The following is a 25,086-nucleotide window of genomic DNA, read 5'->3' as shown; positions in this document are numbered from 1 at the left end:
TTTGCCATGGCTTTATTTAATTAGTGACCAGATAACCTAACAGCAGCCTTCGCATGTGATGCAAAATGTGAACTCTTTTGTCGTGAAAATCTTTCATGTTGAAATACCTACTGTTTATTGAAAAGCACTGACACTGGAGACTCCTTCCTTTACTCTAAATGAAATGTCTTCTTACAGGAAAGAAACGCCACCTTTTTTGAGTTTGTTTACTGGCCACACTTTTTTAATTTACAATATATACACTAAAAACATCAAATATTATATAGGTCCATCTTTACACCAATCTGTCTCTTATGTGTCATTTGGAGACAATGATTGCCATTCTCTCTCTCTCTCTTTCTCTGTCTCTCTTAAAGATGAACCTAGCATATGCTACTACTACGACGGCGATGGTGTTTGTGAGGACTTTGAAAGGGAGACAAGTGTAAGGGACTGCGGCCTGTATACCCCAAGTGGTTTTCTGGATCAGTGGGCCACTACTGTGGAGACGTCCCATAAGGAAAAACTCTACTGCCCGGCCGAGGTGGCAGCTGGATACCCTGCGATCACCAAGGTAGATCCTGTTTTATCATAGATACATTTCATACTGATGTTCTTCAGTTCTGGACAGATTTCCAAAAGCTTGAGGGGCACACAAAATTATTTAAGTCTTATAACTTTTTTATTTAAATTGTAATATATATTTATTTTTTCCAATAAAGGGTAAAATAAATAGGGCTGTTTTACACAGCGACCAGTACAGAATAAGATTATGTACTATCAGTCTCTAAAAATGCAAAGTGTACATAAACAGATATTTACAATATGTTGTGCCCCGTCTTGTTCTGACTGTATTTGATTTTGTAATCGCTTTTTTAAACTCCAAAGCTATAAGAAAGTTTTAAAGAAGACATTTTTTGCTGTTAAATGTGATGTAGCATACACATTCCATTGTTACTGTTTGCAAACAGACGTTGGCATTGTTGTAACAGACATTTTTTTTTTACGCACAACGTGTACTTGGCATGAAGATACATTCTCCTTCCTGCTTGTAAGACTGAAGATAACATCTCCAGAGACCAGAAGACCCTAATCCAGACTTTTAAAATTACACATGACCTCTGTGTCAAACGGCCCTCTTGCACAATGACCTGGCCTCGTTATTGCCGAGGTCGGACTGGGCCACTTTAGCTGAAGACGATCAAAGTCATGCAGAAAGAAGCAGGATGAGCCTATTTGGTAAATGATACAGAGCATGTGAAAGACGTCAGCTCTGTAAGCTTTCGACGGATGAATTGAGAGAATCTGGCATTGAAAGGGCTTCTGAAAAATCTCGCTTATGCTTCTGCTGTCTCATTTTCACCAGCTGTTTTATGCACGGTCTTCTGTCCTTTGTGGTTTATGGTACAGCGAATATTCAGAGCAGATAATTCTACCTCAAATTCTCTTCCTTGAAACCGAGCGTGTTTGTCAGGTCATGGTAGTCTTGGGATTTCTCTGTTTTCTTGCGTCCTTTAGGCCTAATCACATTAATTTTTTACAATGAAAACCTCCTTGGTTAAACCAAACCAAACCCAGACGCTTGTGGTTGATGAGAAACGGATACCTTGGCTGAGCTCTTCAACGTTCCATATCTACCTTTGAGTCCAATGTACATGATCTAGCCATGCTCTAGTGTTGGAAGGGTATATATATATATATATATAGTATCATCGTTCTGTCCATCGTTTGGCCATCACACAGAGAGTGCTTGAGGTCTATCTCTTTTGACGTAGGTGTAAACAAGAAACAGATCCCTGGCTTTCTTTATCCGGGCCTGTTGATGATCAAGGTGCCTGCACCATCTTCTTTACACTGAGATGCATACTTGTCATTGTTTTGTTGATATTGTGGTCTTTCTTCATTTGTTGTGTCCTTACAATCAGAAGGTTCTGTGCAGGCTCTGCTGCTTCAAAGGTTGTGCTGGGCCAGCTCCCCCCATGGGAAATGAAGTTCTTTGATAGGGATCAGTCCGGATGCTTGAAAGGAACCCGTGGAAGATGGAGTGAGGCGGGAAGGGACTGTGTCTCTGTCGGAGATGCCAACAGGCCTGCAGCCACAACTGCTATCCACCATGAAGAACACACAGGCTTTTAGGTCAAACGAGCAGATTTTCATCATTCTGAGAGCCATATGTGAGAACTCCCACCCACCCACCCACCCACTAGTTAAAACCCCCACCATCAGACTATGTGCGTATCTCATACGTAGAAAGAACAGGATGTCTTTGCTGCTCTGTATTTTCTATCTGTGTGGGCCGGGCAGCAGTGTTCTGGGCCTGGCACATCTACAGCAACCCACCAGCACTTTACAGACTTTTGCACACTCTGAGTTTTGACCTGCGCCTTAAAGTAAAATTGATCCTCAACTTATCCCAATTTTGATTTTGTAGTATGTCAGCATTCAGTGGAGTGCATCTGGGCTGGAGCGTGGTCAAGAAAACAGCACGCGGCAGCATGTTCGTGCAAAACGCCTCCAGAAAAATCTGCATGGCCGCTGCTTGTGAGCTGGAGAAGCCTGCTTGGCTGGTTCAATTCCCAGGCCACGCGGTGAGCGAGTCGTGTACTTGGGTATAAAAATATACAGACAGCCATCATGCAGAACAGCAGGACCGCTGGAGCTTTGGCCAAATCCAGCATTGTCCAGCGCCAAAGCCGATATCTTAACCACTGGTTAATGTATTTGCCCCTGTTTTTTTCATGCTCGATTTTTAGCAGTTTTACAGAATTGTGATAAAATTGGGCCCAGTTTTTTTTCCAGTCATTCAAGTTTTTCTTCAATTGTTTCAGAAAGCAAAGCTCTTACAGGAATGTCTTGTATTCTGTGAATGTAATAGAAAGAAAATGTGTTCTACACTGTATTATCCGGCTCAGGGCGGTGATGGAAGAATATACTATGAACAGATTTCCGTTGCATCCAAGTGTATTAAGAATAACAAGGTCACCTTGTGGGACATTTTGGAAGGTGGAAGCACCCTTATCCCAACTCAGAAGAAACCCATATTGATACATGAAGAACTACGCATGTAACCCAACCTTAGAATCAAAGCCTGGATTCCAGACCTGTGATGTGCTACATGACACAGGGTATAGCATGACTTGCTGACAGTATAGACATCCCCATTTTGAAACCTAAATCTGGATTTCTATATGTGTGGAATTTCACATAGTTTTCCCCATGGTCTGTGAGTTTCCTTTGGATTCTCTGATTTCCTCCTACCCCCCAGAAAACATGCCAGTTAAAGGACTATTCTAAATTGCCCAATAGCTGTGAATCAATGTCTGCATTGTGCCATGATAGTCTTCCATTTTATACAGGACGTGTAACCGCCTAGTGTTCCCAGGATCCATTGTGACCCTGACGCTCAAATTGGGAATTTCTGGAAATGGATCTATCCTGAATTCAAAGTAATAGCGTGGATTTCTTTTGCACAAGCAGGGCCATTGATTTACAAATAAAACATCAAAGTCCACATCCCTTTAATATTCAGTACATCTGTTCAAATTCCAACCAGGATCCAGAATCCAGAAACTGATGATTGAGGTTTAAATGACAGCAGGTGATGTTAATTTGTAGCAGTATCAATCAAAATAGTTTTTATTTTTTTGGGGATGTTTTTGCAAAAATAAATTATTCTAAATAAGCTTTCATTACTGACATCAAGGAAAATGCATTTTACATTACTGGTTATTATTATTATTATTATTATTATTATTATTATTATTATTATTATATTGGGAAAGCCCTGATTTCTGAAAGTCTCCTCTAAAAGCTATATGATATATATTATAAATTACTGGATTTTTTAAATTCATTTTCAAGTTTCGGGCACTGCCATGGCACGATTTCAATAGACGGCGGTAATTATATTTTTACATTACACTGCTCATGTAATTATGTGCTAAAATTACCAGTGACACAAAATAATCAAAATGATTTATCACACTCTTTCTCTTTTCTTATGCTTACCAGGGCATGCAGTGTAAGGTTAATTAAGGTAGCCCCACATCTCAAACATGGCCAAGCTGCAATAGGACGGGTAGTCCTTCCTTAGCAATGTCTTCAGTGCTTGAGCAGAACATTCTGTTCACAGAGCTGTACCACAGGGATGCTGCTTTTAGCTGAGGTTGGCCTGGAGGGGATTTTGACAGCATCTCGTTCTGCACTCAGGTTAACAACAAGCAGGTGTTGGCATAGTAGAGCACTAGGGTTTCAATAGGTTATCTCCCCAGAGCCCCTCCACCACACTGGGCACTGACGCAAGACTTAGTATTCTCAGGAGGCCATGCAGCTCAATAATGGCAGGCCCTTAAAGCACCTTTCTACATGCAACTGCATGCATACAGAGCTTGTGCAGTGCTTTTTTTTTTTTTTTTTTTTTTTTTTGCATGGCTGACTGGCTGAAAGGTCACATTAGTAATAGCTCATTTCATTGCAAAGTCACTTTACGATAATGGTTTTCAGCTATGCTCTCAAGAGTGTGTGAGCGTGTGTGGGATAGCAGTTTTGCCAGCCCTCTGTGTTTCTGGTGGCTCTGGACCGTCTCGTGTTTGTGCGGAAGTTCGCTGAAGTGTTTCAAAGGCTGCCTGTGTGATTGCTTTGCTGGAGCTAATAGAGACTGACTGAGGTATTTTACATGGTCTGGACACTTAAAGAGAAAGTACATGTGTTCAGAGATTGAGACCTCTGCCTCTTGTGGTACAAAGTGTGGCAAAACCTGAGATGCACTTTGTACAGTACATACGACTGGGAGGAAAATAACCTAATTATGACATTGCTGACAATAAATTTTGGCAACAGAACATGAGGGAATATTTCCTTCAGCATGCACGGAGATCAGTGAAGCGAAGATACATTAGTAATGCTTGGTATTTAATGCCATGAGTTACATTTACCTCAAGTAATGAGACATAGAATGTCTTGTTGTGGACGTTGCTAATAATCAAAACAAGAAAAAAATACCCCTTTAGTAAATTTCGATTCCTCTTTATTATGGGATGGGATGCTTGCACAACATACCTCTTTAAAATATGAAAGCCTCAATAATTGAGTTTTTTCGAGCCAGTTTAAATTCAACGCAAAGTTATAATCATGTTTACAAGGTCAAGTACATACAATATGTAAACCCACTTAAGGGAACGACTTTAAGTTCAGTATTGGGGAGTTGAACTCTTGATATGATCTTTAGGAGGGGTTGAACAGGCTGGTTTTTCGATAATTGGGGGTTACAAACCCCCCATCCCCTGTAAGTTATGCCGACTTCAATTTTTTTATTTAGTGGTGCTAAAATGACTTTTAACTTGCCATGCCTTTATGTTAGTGATAATGATTGAGGTGGTAGATTCTATTTATGCAGTATAAAAAGGATTTGTTTGACAGTGATGAACGCAAAATACAGAAAGTCCAGGGTGCAGTCTAGTGCAAACTTGAGAAAGAGGATGGTCTGTTCAAAACTGTAGCCACTTTGCCAAGGTCTGAATGAGGACCCAAACTGGTGAAATTGGTGTAAATGATCAGGAATCATCACAGGAACCACCAAGGCACAGGGCTTCCATAAAGTGCAAGCTGTTCAAAGAACACTGTTTAGAAGAACTCTGTGTTGCATGTTCTGTTTCGAAGAACTCTGTTTAGCATGGTGGTGGTAGCATCACATTCTGGGACTGGTGCACTGCCAGTAGTACCAGTGACTAGTATTAGTACTAGTATTAATAATGAAGGAGGAGAACCTCAGAAATCTTCAGCATATCCTCTAATCATCGGCTAGACAGTTAAACTTGGACATACAGTAAGTAAGTGTTCCAACAGGAACGTGACCCCAAATACAGTACGCATTAAAGCTGGTTGTGAAATGAGTAAAGCAGGCTCACTTTTAGCTTTTGGACACTCAACTCTATTCTTCTTCTTCTTATTATTATTACAAAAGTAATTGAAAGCCCAATATTGCCTTTAAATTCATGTTCATGATGAGTGCACACTTTTAACCACAACTATAACTACGCGTAGCTAATGCATGCTTGGAACAAAAACCTGCAGAAAACACTGGCCTTGTGTGGATAAATTTGCACAACTATCTGAGCACAGTGTTTAGAAATTTAAGCAATGATCAGCAATCCTATTCGCCCCCTCTTCCAGAAACATAGCTCACAGCAGGTTTCCTTTTACAGCTGGAGATCATGTCCCACTTCCCTCATGCACACCAAAAGCTAAAATCTACATCATAGCAGGAACACTCAGTAACTGAGAAAATTACGATGGTGACTTTGCCATACCACAAAGGCCTCTCTTGTTTCAATTATCATTAAAAGGAGCATCTGGTTTTCCCATAAGAGCCCAGGCTCTAAAAGGCAACCTCCATTTACACGCTTGGCTGTTAACACTTCAGGTTTTGGGGGAGCATGGCCAGCAGCTCTGGAAGGTCCGAGGGAGAATGTCATTTATGTTAAGTGGAGGTGGTTCGCATATGGAACGCTCCTGGGAAGCCATCGGCAGACCGCACATTTTGCTTGTGCACCCACAGTGGCATGTAAGGCAGCCGTGGTTTTGGCTTGTCAGATGAGGAGAAGCCACAAGTTATGGCACAGTTAGGCCATTTTAGACATGAGTCTCATTTCCTTTTCGCCAACTCAGACCAACCTTTACACACTTTGCATAAGAGCCCTGTATTTTAACATGGTATGTGGTATGAGATTTTTTTTTTGTGTAAGAACATAATAAAAATCATCTGTTCATAGCAGGTCTTTGTATTAGGCAAATATAACCTCGGACGAACAACAAAATATAACATTTTTCACCGTGCCATTATTTATTTAAGAAAAATGAAGCCAAAAAGAACAAAAAACATGCAGGCAAGTACTCCCTTACTGCTTCCAGAGTATTTAAGAGGGTAAGTTGCAGCCAGGTGCTGCTAATCATCACCCCTCTGATTAATCGATTATCAGCAGGTGTGCAGACTTTTATAAAAGCAATGGTCTTTGAGAAGCAATTGTTGCTGCATGTCAATTTGAAAGGGGTTATAAAAGCGTCTCCCAACAGTTTAAAGTTCAATGTTCTACAGGGAGAAAGATCATTCCACGTTATAAGTGGAAAGCAGAAATCAATGTCCCAGCACATTCATCCTAAGGTCAGACCACGTGATGCTAAGGGAAATACGAAAAACCCAAGAGCTACATCTCAGACCCTACAGGCATTGTCAAAAGTCCATAGCAGCACAATTAGAAGACGACTGAACAAGTATAATTTGCTTGCAAGGGTTGCAGAGAGAAACCTCTTTTGTCTATGTATGTCTATGTATAGTATGTTTAGTAGAAACCATGACTAAGTGTAGACTTACATGTTTCAAACAGCTTAGTTATTTGCCATATTAATTATGGATGTTAAGGTTAAAAATATATACATATATATTTTGAGAGATCTTGGTTAATCAGCTCTCTCCAGGCCTCTGGCTGCGAGAGGTTACAGCATCACCCGGGAATCGAACTAGCGATTTCTGGAGGATAGGGTTTACCACTGCGCCACTATTATTTCATCAATATAACTAGATTTTACTTAATTTTCTTTCCTGAAAGTGAATAAAATAAGAAAACTGGAAAGCTACCATAACAGATGTTTGTAAAAATTAGCCAAATATAAAAAAAATGGCCACGTTAGAAATTGATGTGGTATACATTCTTTAAGGTGGACCTCAGTATGCTTCGACACACTGAATAAGTCTCCAAATTCTAGCCGGTAAAAAGTGCTGAGAGCAACCCCTACTAGAAAAGCTGCACCTGCAAGAATTTTGGGTTATGTTAAGCATAATGTTGTTTCCAGCTAGTCTTTTGAGTCCTCAGTGGTTAACCGAGAGATATGAGCAAAGCGAAGAGATTTGTGTCTGGATGTTTGGCTCTGAGGTTTTGAAAATGGCATTACCTCACATGGAAGGCTCTAAGCAGGGTTTCTTGTCTCGTGAATGGTAATGCAACCCTCACACAGGTCTCCCCACAAATGTCTCACAGATGTTCAGCTAGCTGGCAAGCACCTTTCCTGTTTGTTTCGAGAGAAAAAAAAAAAAAGCAACACATCACAGTTTATCCAGCACATTCGAAGAAAATAAGCGGACTTGTATAGACAAACCAAGAATGCGTACTCCCTGGGAGATGTCTATTTCTGCAATTAAGGAACAAAAAAAAAAAAACCTTCTCAACAGGAGTGGAACCCTGAAGAACAGTGAGCAAGCTCGTATAAGAGCGCTAGGCAGGTAGCCGAGTTTCAAAAGGCTTCTGAGATCGTTTATTATGTCCTAAATTGAAATGTCATCGATCATAATAGGAAAGTAAACACGCACTTGGAGTCCCGCACGCAGGGCATTTGTTTCAGACATGGGCTTGAGGTGGAACTGAGGTGGATGACCCCAATACCCTTGGTACCTGCTTGTGATTTGTTTAGGTTGTAAACAGAAAGCAAGTGTTTTTTTTTTTTTTTTTCCTTTGCTTTAATCCATGGCCTGCTTTGCTGCCAGCTCTTGCAGCTGTTCCTGAATTAGCAGTTTAGAGCAGAAAATCAGGCACAAGATTCCTCTTGAGGATCTCGAGCTGTGCGCTCTCAGTGACTGACCTAGCTCAACCTCCACGACTGCTGTGCTTCTATGGAAGATACTGTATGTACTGCTTCTTAATAAAAAAATTAAAAAATTAAGTCATTTCTTATCCATTTGCCGCATTTTTCAACCTCCTTACTCATTTTGTCTTCCTGAATCTTTTCCTGAGGATATGCGCAATCTCCAGTAGCTTTTCTTTATTCTCTTAAGACGGAGGTGTTTGTGGTAGAGATTGGAGATTTTTTTTTTTCTTATTTACAGACTTGCCAACCTTTTATGCATTTTGTATATGTGCTCCTTATTTAAAAAAAATAACTCCACCACCCACTCCTTCTCTCCGGTTTCACATTAACTTAACAGAAGGTGAGAATTTTTTTCTTTATTAATATGGAAAAAAATACAATGGGTGGTCAAGTCAAACTGGTACTTTTAATTGTGCCGAATAACAGAACACAGTTGCGCTTATCCCAGTGTTTTTACTAGTGCTTGGACACCATCAAGGTAGAAAGTGTTCTCAATACGCCAGAGCCATGATCAGACTGCCTGCTTCACGTCTGAAACGCCGGCCTCCCAGGAACTCCTTTAATGGTCCAAACATGTGTAAAAGGCTTGGAGTGAGGTCAAGACAGTACAGGGCATGGGCAATAACTCTTAGCCGACTTCCTGTAACATGCAAGTGGTGTTGGTGAGTTCCCACAGACAGACGTGTCTCTTCCACAAGTTGATAGCAAGTTATCTGCTGTTTTTTTTTTTTTTTTTTTAAGGATCAGGCGTACCACTTACAGAACGGTCAGTGTGATGGCTGGACTGTGCTTGAAGTCTTCAGTAAAAGCCAATCGCCCCTTGTACATCAATGAGCTGTTTATTTCACTTAAATTATAGACCATAAGTGCATCGTTAACGTGAGTTAAGGTATTTATTAAAAGTTTTGTTTTAAAACAATTATAAATGGCATTTTTTAGTAAAAACGATAACAAACTATCCATATAAATTGTTTCAATGTTTTAATTATTTTTTTATTAATCAAATTATTAAATTGTTACATCTAAATAAAAAATTGGTACAAGGTTTGCTACTTCAATTAATATACAAAATATAGCATTAACGTTCTTCCTGATTCCTCCTGAACATTTAAAATATTTCAGTAAAGCATATTGTGACAATTTATCCCAGCATCAATATTATATCGTCTTATAACCATAATCTAGTTAGCGGATCGGACACTCACACAATTAAGGGAAATGCTAGTGGAGGTCAGCGTTCCAAACCTTTCAGACTCAGACAAGGAGAACCTGCATGCGCTGGTGTGTACTGTATGTGTGATTTAAAAAAAAAAAAAAAAAAGGCTTGGGGGGGGGGGTGTATGAGAAACCCTTCCTTCCTAAAACTTAACAGCTGGTCTGAATTGCATTTTGGAAGCAATCGTCAAGCCATCCCAGGCGGACTTTGTTTTCAGGAGTGAACGCTGGAGGATATTTGCTTATAATTAACTTCAAAACATCCAGTCGCGCCGAAATACATGTGGTCCTCTGTGGATGCACACCATACTCGAGCGATGTTCGGCCAAGGCTTGGGTTTGTTGACCAACCAGACGGAGAAAAACACTGCCGTAGGACATGGAATCAAAAATCTGGTTTCATGATGCGAGGCAAAGCCTGTTGAGCTGTCCTCAACTTTTTAGTAACTAGTAAGTTTTTGGTGTCAGCACTTGTTTTTCGTGCACATTTGCAGAATGAATTTGTGTCCGTGCTGGATTACGGGAATTAATGGGAAATCTCGTGCCTCCATGTTCTAATCAGACGATGTAATTTGATTGCTCTTGGCAGGTCTTGGTAGCCCTTTCTCACCAAAATGAACAAGCCTTAACAAGCTCGCAACATTCAGTGTGCTGTTTCTTCCACCCATTTTTTTTTTTTTTTCAATTTTACTACCACCCAATGCATTCTTGCAACTTGTGGTTTCTGATGATTTATTGTACATCATTTGTTTTATTGGTTTATTTTCCCCTGTGTGTTGCTTGTGTTAGACCTTGCTTTGGCTGCTGTGTTGTGGTTTAGTAGTGATGTCACAGGGCTGGAATGCTGTCTATGGGGAGACTTCCTCTCCCTGCTTCTGGGCAGGCTTCCTCCCAGACCTGGTGGGTGGGGGTCTGGATTTATTTACTCTCCTTAACAACCAAATCAAAATAATGACAACTCCATTTGGAGGTGCTTGTACAGTAGGAGACGGAGCAATTATATAAGAGCAATTTGCGGAGGTGCTGGTGGCGCTGGTGGCTATGTAACGGGTTTATGCACCAAAGGTGATTGGGTGTACGCATGCAGGCTTGGAATGATACGCTGAAAAGGGAAAAAAAAACAATACTGGTGGGACTGGCTTTCCACCTTGTCTCAACCTTCCGGTCTTATGGAGCATCTCTTCACATCAGTCACAACAGATCTGTACTGCAGATAAGACCAGGTTTTATCTGGCATGTTTGTGCTCAGATTACACAGATAGGTTTTAAGCTCAGATGACTAATATCCAATTTCATTGGTTCAGTGGAAAAGTCAAAACAGTGGAAAAGTGCCCTTTGTTTGTTATGTGTACATTGGGGGGGGGGGGGGGTGAAGGTGCTCATGCTTAAGTCTGGAACTCAACCACAACTGCTATCCAGCAGAAAAATTGACAAACAACCAAAAAAAAAAGAAAAGTGATGAAAAAAGGAATGAAAGATATATTTCATGTATTTCTATACAACATAGAAATACAAGAAAAAGGAGTTAACATATTTCATTTAATTCAATCTCAATTTAAAAAAGAAAGAAAGGTCTGCTGAGACACAGCAGCAAAAAAGCGCAACGCTTACATTCTTTGGGTTCTGTTTAGAATTTCTCCAACAACGATTCGACATGTGCCTTTACTGTACCTATTTCCGAGTCCATGTTCTTTACAATGCAATTTCACACCCCGGTTTAGCTGATCATTAATCCTAAACCATACATACACATGTCACCTGTTCACTTTGAACCCCGATCAGCAAAAAAAAAACCAGCACTAGGACCTTAGCAGGACCGTCTTGTATTACTTTGTTTGAATGTGCCTGGCCTCATCTGCCCTCCAAGCTACAAGGATTCCTAGCTGGCACATTAGCACGCAACTTCAAAATATTTTCATGGGAGAAGGAGGAAAATAAAAAAAAATATATGACTGTTCAAGAGAAGTGTGGAAGCAGTTATGGCTTACAAGCCTGAATCTGGTTGATGTGATTCCAAAGTCGATGTCGATCAAAGGGGAAAATAAAGGCATAAGGTTCAAGTATGAAAGAAAACGTGGGTTTGGGAATCACGTCTCATAGTTTTGGTGCCACGTAATACGTGGTGCTACGTATTATTAAGATTACCAGGTAACCGTGTTCGTGTCACTCGCGGGATGGGTTTGGTTTATTGAGCTTTTATTATTATTATTTTAAGTAACAATGAGAAATGAGTCTAAATGGAGTCCAAAGGAATCATTAAAGCAAATTGCCTGGATTTGTTGCTTTATTGTGTCATACCTAACTTGCACACAATTGAGAAAATTCACATTTCACTTGCGGGAAGAACTTGATGCACTTTTCACAGATTTTGTCATTTATAGAACATTATCGTTAACCTGCTGCTGTGTTTTCCGCAGACCTGCCAGTCCAAGGTGTACGACTTGTCTCATGGCGTTTCCCAGTATGCCTGGTTTCCTTGTCGTGAAGCCCAGCAGGTTCCCTGGTACCGCTCCTACTGGCTGGAGGTGAGTTTAGCAACAAGTAGTACAGTCATAAGGCATTGTGTTTGTATTGGTCAGATTATTAGCCTATTCTTTCCACAGTAACAAACCATTCACACAATGAATTCCTGGCTATGGAATGACTGTTAATTGCTGCTTGAAGTGTTAGCAGTAAAAATTGTCGCAGAAATGTTAATACTGGAAAGCTACATTCATTTGCAATTTCCTGTAGTATACTGTACTGTACATGGATCAGTAATTTAGGACGTGCTGCGATAGGAAACAATCAACCATCACAATGTGTGCTTTCACAGGCCTATTTCTCACACCCGATGGTCGCCACAGCCGTCATCATACACTTGGCTGCAGATGGCACAACCATTTTCGACTCGGTGCAACATCAGAAACAATGCAACATCTCGGTGCAGCTGGTGGACACCAAGGGCAAGAACCACAGCTTAGGTGTGTGAAGAAGAAAATCTGCAACATTGACTGAAAAGTTTTTTGAAAGTTACCTGAATCCTGAAATTTTTACTGGGCCTTACCTTAACAGACAGATGCTTCTTGAGATAATTTGTTTGTTGTGTATTTGAGTATTTACATGGTAACACTGTTAGATCTGTAATTAAACACTTTCCCATCAGGGGACTGGCACCTGAGCTGCCGCACCAATCCACTGGTGATCCCGGTGAGCCATGACCTCAGCATGTCTTTCTACCACACCAAGGCTATCATCTTGACGTTCCGTTGCCCATTGGTGGCCATCTCTGGTGTGGGTCTGCGTTCCTTCCAGTTCTTCGACCCTATCACCATTAGCAGCTGCCAGAGCAATGAGATCTATAACCCTATGGGCCAAAGGTGAGTTTGAGGGTCTCCTTGAGTCTCTTGCAAATTCTCTGAAAGGTTCCTGCAGAGTTCTTCAGGTATTTTGGCGCTTTAAACACAATCAACTGGACGTAAATTGAATTTCTCGGATGAAAAGAGTTAATACTTGAGGTACCCAAAGTCTTACAAATTTAGGACTGATTCTGAGCTTGCTTGGGGGAGGGGCTAATTATCTCATGCTTGCTATAATGTAGAAAAAATCCTTTTGGAATGATTGGAAACTATTTGGAAAGATTGCACAATTTAGTTTCTCACTTTTGCAAAATAGTAGAGTCTAGATTTCATCGTCTTTTTTTTGGTACCAATATTTAAGCCATGAAGAACAGAGTTTTCTTTTTTATGCATGACATATGATTGTGGAGGAATAAGGACTAGCACGAGATGTTTTAGACTTTAGACCAAAACAACCTAAGATGTTTTTTCTTTCCGTTCATCCTCAATTTTTTATATTGAAAACGAGTAAATCAATTAACCTAAGAGCTGTTAAGGGAGCAGTGGTGACACCGGACCCTTAACCCTTTGCCCATTGCATGCAGTGCTAATCACAAGCATGGTAAGAAAATGGGAGGGTTGCGAGAGAATGGGCAGGAAAAAAGTTGTACAGCTTCAAAGCCTAAATCAAGTGCAAAAATATCATTTTAATTCTTTTACGGGATGATGCAGTTTTTTCTTTGAGACTGTTTCTCATTCAGTTAAGGAGAAGTTATCTCCTTCCATCTTGCTCAACTTTCAAAGTTCTAAACCACCTCATAAATTTGAGTCTGAAAGTAATTTGCAAATGCTATAAAGAGTCACTTCTAATATTGACACTAGTGATTTATGTCAGTCCTTTTTTGGTTTCTTTTATAGAGTGGTTCAATGGCGTGATTATACCGCATGAACACATACAGTACATACACACATACACGTGCAGAAACACAAAAACAAACGCAAATATAATCAATGATCCTGTACTCTGGGTTTTTTTGGCCTGTACTTTTTTTTTTTTTTTGCATCATACTTGGAGGCAATCGAGGACTTGCTGCCAACCGCACTGCGTTTCCCGTAATCCTTCTACCTCTACAAAACACCAAGTCCCCTGTTCCCAGTGCTGTTAACAACGGGGGTCATTATAATGGCTGGCTTTTGTGTGCTCTATCCCATTTTTTCGGCACTCAACGCCTTTCAAACAAAAGCTTTGGCGCTCCCTCGCATATTTGGATGCAGTGGAGGAATGTGTTTTGTTCTTTCCTCCGCTGCTCTTTGCTTGGGTGCCGGGCTTCAGAGAATTGTTTTTTTTTTTTTTTTGTATGAGAGTAAGTAGACATAATGAGTTTAAATTGCTCAAGATGTTGCAAGTTTAAACACTCAAGATGTCGTTCAGTGCATAAACACTGGTAGATTTCAGACGAGCTGCCAGTTTATTGGTTACTAGATCAGTGCAATCCCAGTTGCATCTTCTAGAACAAGCACTGCAAGCTTTGACCGGCGTTTCAGCTGGACACAATTCTTTGATCCGCCTAAAAATGGTTTACAACTTTTTAGTTTTTTAAATTAATTAATTTTTTTATTCATAGGTTCATATTTCTTCCTGGACAATCATGTTTATAATCAAATCCCGTCTGCACTGCGGTTGGGAGATTAGATCAGATGTCAGACAGAGTTCCGAATTATTCCACTTTGATTTTTGTAATAATCAATTATAGCTGAACAGCTGGAAGAACTCTGACTGCCACACCTGCATGCGCATGCTTGTTGCTCGGTTTCTGTTCGGCCTCCATCCCAGCTCAAGCTAAGCAAGTATTATGATACGTCTCATGATGTAGGTGACTACAACAACATCTTGAACTAACCTAATTCTTGGCATTGCTCGCAGTGTTAGATTTATTGATGCTGTACATCCCTGCTGTTGGAAGCATAAAACGAAACCCGTAGTTTTAAAAACGTTTTGTGGATGGGAAAAGCCGGGCAGTTATTTAAAATAAAAAAGATCATAGTTAAATGGTCGAGCTAACATTAGGTTGAACTATGACTGTTGGAAATGATGTCTAGTCAAGAGGGATTTTGTTGGCATTCCTATATACAGTATATAGTGCAAAGCCACAGCACAGTTCGCTCTAACCTCAGTTTGTGCACGGGAGCCTTGTTGCAGTGACTAAACATCAATTTAAACTGCAATCTGTAACTATTAAATATAAAAATTTATATTCAAACATATTTATGTAGGTTGATGGCAAATAACAGAACAAATTATCTCATTAAGAGGACGTTTGCTAATATTCATTTATCACCTAATAAGTATAAAAAAATGAACAAATAATTAAAATACGGACTTGCATATGTAATAATTAAAATACGTGACTGTGGATGCATTACCTGGAATAAATCACAGCCTTTTGCGATTCAATAATTGTATTACTGTGATTTAGATTTTCATGGAATAAATTTTGAATAAAAGGGAAATTGTAATGCTCCAGCATACAGACACATTTTATACACATTTTTTTTAATACTTATGATTGTGCTTTCAACTTTGTGGTAAGACTTTGGGAAAGACCCATATACATATGCTATGGTCAGACGTCTACATACTTTTAGCCAGATAGTGTAACTGTATATCTAATACAAAATATATTGGAATGAAAAGCTATTTAAAATTGATCTTCAAACGTCCTTAGAATTGATCTTAATGTCACTTGCTCAGAAAAAAAATAAATAAATAAATTGGTTGTTTCAGCAATCCGTTTGGCTTCCTCTGTCTTGTTTTAGGCTTTTGTGGTTTCTAGATTTTATGAGCTATTAATAGACTAGACATGTGTCGATCATATCTGGAGATGTTTGCAAATAAGTTGACTTGACATCACGTCACTACCAAACGATTAGTGTAAATTTTATTGGCCTGCCTATTGATTCGATAAAGAAAACCGTATCTGCTGTTTGTTTGTCCCCCATTTCAAGCCGATTCCCTTTCGCCCATGTTGATCCAATCAGCGCAGAGGCATGTGTTAATGATTCAAATGTTCTTTATTTGTCTGTGTGGTGAAGAAGTGAATGTGAATGTGGTTTGCTTGCTTGCCTGTGTGTGCGCGCGATAAATACGGAACATGTCCGTCTCATACGTTTTACTTAAAAAAACATTTTTTGATACATTTGACAAAAGTTGTAGTTGATTCCTTAACTACAGTATGTCAAGGTAGCGTCCCAAAACCTCTTGCTCGGACATAGGACTTCTGTGCTCAACTCTGCTTCCAACGTGGTGCTCGTGAGGTCTCATTTGTTTAGCTCTAGAGTGGAAAGAGTGGGCCAAGCACATTCTATTTATACTGCAGTTCCCTCCCTGCGGCTTTGTTGCCAAAGTAATGAAGATTAATGTCAGGTTGACCGCGGTGTGTGTGTCTCGCAGGAGTTAAATGTGACATGTAGTATTCCACTGTTAGTCCTCCGGGCCGTCTGGAGGATGACGTAGTGCTGTTTGTGTGCAACAGCCTCTCTTTTCCTGACTCTTTTCTTTCCCTTATCTCTCTCTCTCTCTCTCTTTTTATTCTTTCTATCTCCCTCCAGTTGCGTTCATTACTCCTGCGAGGCCATCGACTGCCAGAAGCCGAACGTCCGCAATGCAGAGCTGCAATGTAATGGTGGCTTTTTCAACGGAGACCGATGTACTGTCACATGCAACAGTGGCTACGTGCTGCAGATCCAGCGGGACGATGACCTCATCAAGAGCCAGGTATGCACACGGCTGAGAACAGAGAGAGAGTGAGAGAGCGAGAGAGAGAGAGAGTACATCATCTCTCCAGTGTGTAAGAAAAGACAGAGCTACTGTACCGTCTGCTTCTCAGTTCTGTCCCTGCTGTCTGGCCTTAAGAAAAGTCTGGATAAAAATGGCTAGAAAAAGAGAGAGGGGAAAAAAAGAGTGAGAGAGAGAGAGAGAGAGAATGAATGAGTGTGTGCATTCCAGCCGACCCCCTTTGCCAAGAGCCCCCGCGTTCTCGGCAGCCATTAACGTTATAGAGCGGCACCTCAACAACTTTTTACGTGCACTGAGGAGCCGCATGTGGAAGTGGTTAGCAGTGGCCTTAAACACTCGGCCCCCTTCCAACCATGCTCCCTAAGCTCCTTACACACACTAAGCAAAGCCCTAACGCTTTTAGGAGAAAACACCACACGCACATGCACACAGTCAGTTCCATAAGTATTTGGACAGCGACACAGTTTTTTCTGTTTTTGCCTCTGTAGGCCACCACGCTGGATTGAACTGAATTGAGGCAATCAATATGGGACTATAATTAGACAATTGTCTAATTAACAGTATAATGGCAACATTTGGCCTGTTTCTTATTTATTTCTTAACAAACTTAAATTAAGGTGAAATCCATAGAAGTCAAGGCAGATTAATAGCCAATCAAGAACACTTTGGTAGGTGGTAGGTGTCTCGTTCTTATAGTCTAGAATTGTGAGATGCCTTCATGAATGTAAATAGAGATACTTTTACCCCAAGATGCAGACCATTAGGAACATCCCATTAGGGGTCCAAATCATCCCTTAAACATGGTGGAGTGTTATGGCATGGGTGTGTATGGCTGCCAGTGGAACTTGTGATGATTATTGATGAGGTGTCTGCCGATAGAAGTTGCAAAGTGTACAAAGGTCTATGTTCTGCTCAAATTATGTCAAATGCTTCAAAACGGATAGAACAGTGTTTCACAGTTTAGATGGATGATGAAACAGAACATTCCATAATAGCAAAAATAAAAAATAAATGAAATGTTCTTAAAGCCAAGCACCTGACCCATTTTTCATGTTCTGAAGACAATGTTTGTATCAGAAAGACAGACAAACAAGCAACAACCAAAGGCGGCTACAGTAAAGCAAAGGTAATGGTTCTCAAACAAGGACACTTAGCATTTGGTGATGTCTAGTCCAAGGCTACTGGTGTCACGGTGGCTTAGAGTTATCACTGTTGTCTTGCATCTCCAGGTTTCCTCTCACAATGCAAAGACAGGGAGGTTAGGCTAACTGGCATTCCCAAAGTGTGTAAAATGCAGGTGTAAATGTTGACCAGTTGTCCTTACTATTGACCTACATGGTCCCTAGTTGGACTACAGAGGTTCCTAGCTGGATGGATGGAGTTTGAGATAATTTTTTGGTGTTTTTAAGTAATGAACATCTTCTAAGCCTCATACTCATTTATGTATTACCTTAACTTATTGTTGAAATTTTATGAATAGGTCTGGTGTGTTCGTAAGAGAGGATGTGATTAGTTAGGTTTTCTGTGAGAGTGAGCAGAAATTTCATTTGGGGATTGGTGGGATTGGTCAAATTTCCAATGGGAACAGATGGGATTGGTCAAATTGTTGGTAAGAATATACGGGATTGGACACATTAACTGCAGAAGTAGGAAGCATTGACTGACTTGAGGAAAGTCTTTAGGTCATATGTGTCTGGGGTAGCAGGTAGGTGTGGTAATGCTTCCAGAAAAAAACATGAAATGTGGTAGACTTTGCCTGCAGGAGCAGGTGGGATTGGTCAAATCTCTTGTGGGGATTCGTGGGATTGATCAAATTTCCTGTGGGCATTGATGGAATTGGAAAAATTTGGTGGGATCAAGCAGATCCACAAACTGCTTGATCAGGTGGAATTGGTCAAGCAGTTTGTGGAAATTATTGGTCAAATTTGAAGCAAATGGAATTGGTAAAAGTTCCAGAGGAGGCGTTGGAGATTTATGAATTAAATTTGCAGGTCCATGTTGGATTGGTCAAATTTTCTGTGGAGATTTTTAAGGAGCAGAAGGGATTGGTCAAATTAGCTTCTGTAAGGGCCTCTCTAGCTCTCCTTATTTGGGGTTCTTATTCAAGTCCCTAGTTGGACTTGAATAATGACTTGGTCCACAGTTAGCAGCTATGCTATGCTAGCACAACTATACAAACTGGCGGGCATATATCCATGCAACTGCGCTACTACCTACTCTATCATTTCATTACGACCTTTCTTCGGTTCACCTTTGCACCCTTATTTTTTAAATATTGAAACTGTTGAGGGTTATATTTTAATGACACTGAGGAAAAACCGGACGCACCGAGCCCTGTGTTGTGTGTGGCATGTATGCATGTGTACGTGAGAGATTGCAGGATCAGCATGGAAAGAGTGAAAGACGAGACCGACGTCAAGCTCCATCTCATCATCTTGCTTCATTAGGGAATTGCAGACTTGCTCCACTTGTGTCAAACAGGTTTTCCAGGAACTCTTTTGGATCATTGTATCTGCAAAACCATCTGTTCTGTTCTCTCCACTTGTTTGTGTGTGTCAGTGCATGCGAATATGTGTGTGAGAGAGAGCGTGGGTACACCGTTGTTTTTGTTTTCTCCTTGTAAACCCTTTTTCTCAGATGTTTGATGGATAACCGGTGTGGGAAACACGCTAGTTCCACTTTCCCCTGGACATGCAAATGTGCGACTGCACTGTGGTGGGGAGATTACATCTGCCATCACATGGAGGCCCCGGCCTGGTAAACCGAGCAAATTATCAATTATTTTCAGCTTTCGGACTCATGTAGGACTTTCTCGGAATCAGCCGCAGAGGACCAGTATAGTAGAGTGCAAAAGTTTGTGCACCTCTATTAAACTGAAAATTTCACCTGTCTGTAGGGCTTTAGATCTCCTGAGGTTTGTGGTGATGGCGAGCTGAGGAATGCTAGTGCTAGGAATGTTTCTTTTTGTTAATGTACTTTGGATTTTAGCATTAGTATAATCTTCCAATGCATCTAAGGAAGTCTAAACTTGACAGTAGCTCCTGTAACATTTGTTTAACATTTATGTAAGAAATCTCTATTGTCCACGCATTCCATCATGTAAAATGAATAAACCACTTAATAATGTTCTGATTATGAAAATAATCAACAACACAACAATAACAGTTACAGTTGGTGCCACCTAAACTGACACCTTTTCCTTATAAGTTCATTTCATTGAAGAGCTGGGATTCGAAATAACAACCTTATGGTGTTTCTAGCTGTTAAGGTGGATTCATAAGATAATAGAACCTAAAGGAGCCGGGTGTTAAGCAAAGGCTTATGATGAATCCAGTATTTTTGTTCAGGCTCCGTTTTAGCAGATGTGCCGTGGAGATGCCTGGCTTAAATTAGGCACACTATCCAGAAGAGAGAAAAAGGAACCTCAACTGTAAATAAAATTAAAACAGGAAAAAAAAAAGAGGAAACTCCTTTCGAAAACTGTCTTTTTAATGTTTTTTTTTCCCTCTAGTTTTGCCTTAGGCTGGACATTAACTGCCAAGATCCTGGTGTTTTATGTGCGTTTGTTATGGGTTTGTTTGTATGTGCGTGCGTCTGTGTGTGCGTTCATGGGTTTCGTGCATATACACGTTTACCTGGGTCTGTTTCTTTTTTACAAGAGAAAGCAGTGCTCGGCACGTAAGACTCATCCATTAGGTGCACTAAAGTGTCCATGACAGTGGTTTGTAGCCAATAAGCCCAAAGGAAATTAGCAGAAACCAAATCTCGCACTGACGGACTGTCTGTCCATCCAAGCTGAGCGATGGAAAATCAAACGGATGCACATGATAGATATGGGAAAGAGATGTTACATGATTCCTGCTGTTCTCCCACAGCTCCCACAAGCACACATGCAAAGTTTAAAAGCGGATAGAATATAAAATTCTGGAGGCCCTTCTACTGCTTTCACATGTGTAGCTACTTACATACTTGTGTGTGTGTGTGTGTGTACTGTACACCAATGTATATATACCTACATGCTTGCTTGTTTTGTTATTTTTTCCTGTAAAAAAATATGAAACATTATATGTATATAATAATAATAATAATATATTCTGAAAACCTATTTGAAGATTCTGTAGACTTGAAACATGAAAGTAAAAATATTAAATAAAATAAATAATAGCAAGATTAAAATCACAACACGAAATTCAGAAAACTCAAAGATTCTTGCAAATTGGGAAAACAAATCAAAAACATATGAGTAAGGCGACGTTCACATTACAACCCACATTGCTCAATTTCGATTTTTAGGTCAGATTGGATTTTGCATGTCATGGCGGTTCATAATTACAATTGACTTTTATCTGACTCTAATAATGGAGACGCGTCTGTCACATCGATGTGTCTTTGCTCATGCTATCTTGGTTAAAAAGTTTGTGCGACTCCTTATTCTTTTTTTTTATTTTAAATTCTATTTTTTTTTAGCAGCAATACGCTTGAGATTTTGCTCTGGCAGACAGCAAGGAGTTTGTCTGCTATATTTTGAGGTCCAGACGAAGGAATAAAACTAGACATCTTCCTTTGAGTTACTGATCGGAAGATCGGCGGTTCGATCCCCAGCTCCACCAGGTTGCCACTGTTGGGCCCTTGAGCAAGACCCCTAACGCGATCTGCTTCAGGGGGGCTGTATCATGGCTGACCCTGCGCTCTGATCGCAGTTACGCTGGGATATGCAAAGAAGGAGTTTCACTGTGCTGTAATGTATAAGTGACAAATAAAGGCTAAACTTTAACTTTATAAACTTAGCTGTTTTATTAGATATTTCTAGTGCTGCTCTAAAATCCATGCGCTGCACCCAGCGCACACGTAGAGGCAAAAAGTCACATGAATTCTGATCTGACCATCCTCATCCTCAGTCACATGACCATGTAACTTTCGTATCCAATCCAAGGACCACATACAAAACTTATCCTATCTGATAAGTGATCTGATTGTGCATTCAGACATCCCACAAAAAATGTGTGACATAAGGGTAAGAAAAAAATATTTTTTTTAGAATTGAATTACTTTAAGCTGGTAAGGTAAAAGCCCATGAAACACAACAGAATCTGTAAAACAAATTTTCGTCAATATTCGTCATGCACAACTATACACAATATGATATGCAGTGAAATGCTTATGACATATAATTATAAATATTTATATAAATATTTCTCTACAACTAAATATATTGCACTAGGAAGTACAATTTAATGAAAGATTTCCATTTAAAATAAACTTTTCAATAACATTAACATAGTAACCGTGTCCAGGGTGTACCCCGCTTTGTGCCCTAAGCCTCCAGGGATAGGCTCCAGGTCCCTGCGATCCCGAATACAGGATAAAGCAGTATAGAATATGAGTGAGTAAGTAATATAAGTAAAGATTTTTATAATTATAAAAAAAATTTTTTTTTTAAACGAGGCTTAAAAAATTACTATTTACAAAAGTTATCCAAATAAAAGAGAATTAAAACAGAAAGGTATAAATTATGCAGGATTTACAGACTAAACAAAAAACAAACAAACTAAAAAAAATGTAAAAAATAATAAAATTAGCACATGTAGAATGTGTAATTTATTATTATTATTATTATTATTAGTAGTAGTAGTAGTAGTAGTAGTAGTAAAAATTTAACTAAATCTGAAACTTGGGAAAAAATTATAATAAAAAATATTAGGTTTTTATTTAAAAACAGGCAATTTTAATATAACGACTTATTAAATACTTAACATGCCTACCTTTTTCTTTTGTATCTTGTTTGTGATTAGTTAGCATTTATTCACGATCATCTGATTTGACATAAAAGACTTAAAGCCACAGAGTAAAGCTGGTTCATATTCAAGCTAGCTCATGTTAGCTAGCTATTAACTAGCTATGCGATGCTTGGCTCAGGATTTATCATTCACTCACCGTTAGAATTATCCAATTTTGGAACATTCGTTTGTGAAGGCCACAGATTCAAATAAAATGCTTTCAACTTTTTTTAAACCAACTTTCCTTCACGGGAGTGAACTGAAAACTCCGAAAGACATGCGTGTTTAATTCAAGGTCAGTTCCTTTCAAAACATTATACTTATGGCACAGTCGTAAATGTTCAGAAACCTGTTATCAGTTACTAGGAAGGAAAAAAAAAATCCTTTGTTGATAGAAAAACACACAGCTGTCCAAAACTATGAAAACGATGATTAATGTGTGTTTTTCTGATTACGAGTCTCCTTTGATATTTCCTCAGTGAGGCTATTTAAATTTGCCTTTTTTTTTTCCCCCAGACTGAAACTGTGTTGGCCTCCAGCTTTTATTCTGTGATGGCTATGAGATCTGAGATTGGTATTTATGAACTAATGTCATGCTCAACATAATTCAACGTCTGCTACGCATAAACGTTAGCAGTCCGTGGTTTTGTGGCAATTTTCTGGCGAGCAGGCATGGATATTAAATGTTAAACCGTTATCAGAAATTACAGAGTTTCAATGGCATCCGGACTATTAGGTGTGTAATATTTATTATTTATTTTATAATAAATGAAGAAAAGCATAAACGGAGAATGAATAAAAACATCAAACAGGCAGGCTAGTAAAGCTTTATAAAAAAATATCTCTATAAAGCTTTTTAGGCATCAAGGCTGTAAGTCGAGGCGATTAATAATTTTGACGTTTTTGCAACTCATCCAATCTCGTCAAATTTGAGTAGAACTTGAACCACATGTCTAGGTTTAGCGCTTTAAACGGTACCGTTTTCATGCCACTAGACATAACAAAATGTGCATTTTGGTGACCAATACTTTATAAATAAGAATAAGAATATACTTTTGCAACCGTTATAATCTTGGTGATGTGTTTTAATGGTTTTATTCATTAATTGACATCTCTAGTCTGGGTGTGCCTAGAGTTTGCATGTTCTTGTTGTTGTTGGAGTTTCCTAAGGGCACTTTGTTTCCTATCACAGTCCTAAAGCAGGATTAGGCTAATTGGCATATCCACATTATCCGTAGAGTGCGATTGAGTGTGTGTGAGTGTGTACTTATGTGGCCTGCAATAGACTGGCACCCTGTACAGTAAGTACACCGTTTCATCTCCTGAGTCCCCGGGGATAAGCAATATAGCGAATGAATGAAGAGAACATTGCTAAGGACATCCAAAACAATTCTAAATCCTACTGTACCTGAGCTGTGCAAAGCATTCATATAGGCTCAAACATAAGTTACTGTTATTTCTTGATTTCTGAGTCTGATAACTCTGAATGAACTTTTCTGGGACGATCCTCTTGAAGATTTTTGTGACTATACTTGAAGATACTCTACATTTAAAGTTCTTGCAATTTTCCAGATGGACTGACCTTTATGTCTTAAAGTAAAGACAGACTGTTGTTTCTCTTCATTTAATTATGTAATTCCATATGTGTTGTTTTATTGTTTTGATGTGTTTTGGATTGTTCCACGATGTGGAGGAAATAATAGAGGAAACACTAAATAGAAGGGATGACCTGACTCTGGAGGTTCCTCACAATTAACGAAAAGTTGTGGATATGACAATAAGATGAAGCTGGAAGAAAAGGTATAAATATGGAAAAGTCCAGTTTAAGACGGCAGCCCTCCAGAGATGATTTCCACTTTGTAACCAGATGTTCAGGGCATTTTTTGAATGTCAGTGTTTCAGTGAAGCAACGGAAGCCAACATTCTTTAACAGTGATATCTAAACCACACGCTGACCTGTTTAGATCAAAACAGTACGTCGTGTCTGGCTTTTTGGACGGGAATGTTTGCTGGCATAATAGCCAGATGTACCAGATATCTCCCACTATAAAAAAATGTACCATTCCAGAAATGAAACTTTTCCTCTTTGAAGTTTAACCAGACCTGCTTTGCACTGACTCACAATATTTCAATAGTTATCTGATCCATCTGCAATGTATATCAGTTCTAAACTATGACATGGGAACATTTCAAAACAATGTGCCTCCCAAGCAGTTGCTTTTAAGGCTTAATGTCAGTTCATGGTGTTTGTGGCAAACAAATGATGTTTTAGAAGTTGGATCATCATAAATATTTGCGATTTAAGAACAGAGATGTGTTGCATTTTTTTTTTATTTCCTTTTTTTTAACAAATCTTCAGTTTGTGT

General features: G+C 39.5%; 1 protein-coding gene across 2 annotated transcripts in view; it reads left to right on the top strand.

The window, feature by feature from the left end:
* Positions 1 to 25,086, top strand: part of pappaa (pregnancy-associated plasma protein A, pappalysin 1a) — a 93,247-nt gene that overhangs the window by 43,505 nt on the left and 24,656 nt on the right. For both annotated transcript variants that reach the window (XM_053485794.1, XM_053485793.1), the window contains exons 11-15: positions 357 to 553; positions 12,248 to 12,355; positions 12,646 to 12,793; positions 12,976 to 13,189; positions 16,757 to 16,922. In XM_053485794.1, coding sequence (XP_053341769.1) covers positions 357 to 553; positions 12,248 to 12,355; positions 12,646 to 12,793; positions 12,976 to 13,189; positions 16,757 to 16,922 — 833 coding nt within the window. The remainder of the gene's footprint in view (positions 1 to 356; positions 554 to 12,247; positions 12,356 to 12,645; positions 12,794 to 12,975; positions 13,190 to 16,756; positions 16,923 to 25,086) is intronic.

This window comes from Clarias gariepinus, chromosome 24 (assembly GCF_024256425.1).
Source record: "Clarias gariepinus isolate MV-2021 ecotype Netherlands chromosome 24, CGAR_prim_01v2, whole genome shotgun sequence".
Lineage (NCBI taxonomy): Eukaryota > Metazoa > Chordata > Actinopteri > Siluriformes > Clariidae > Clarias > Clarias gariepinus.
Note: the sequence above shows the minus strand (reverse complement) of the source record. Positions and strands in the feature narration are given on the sequence as shown.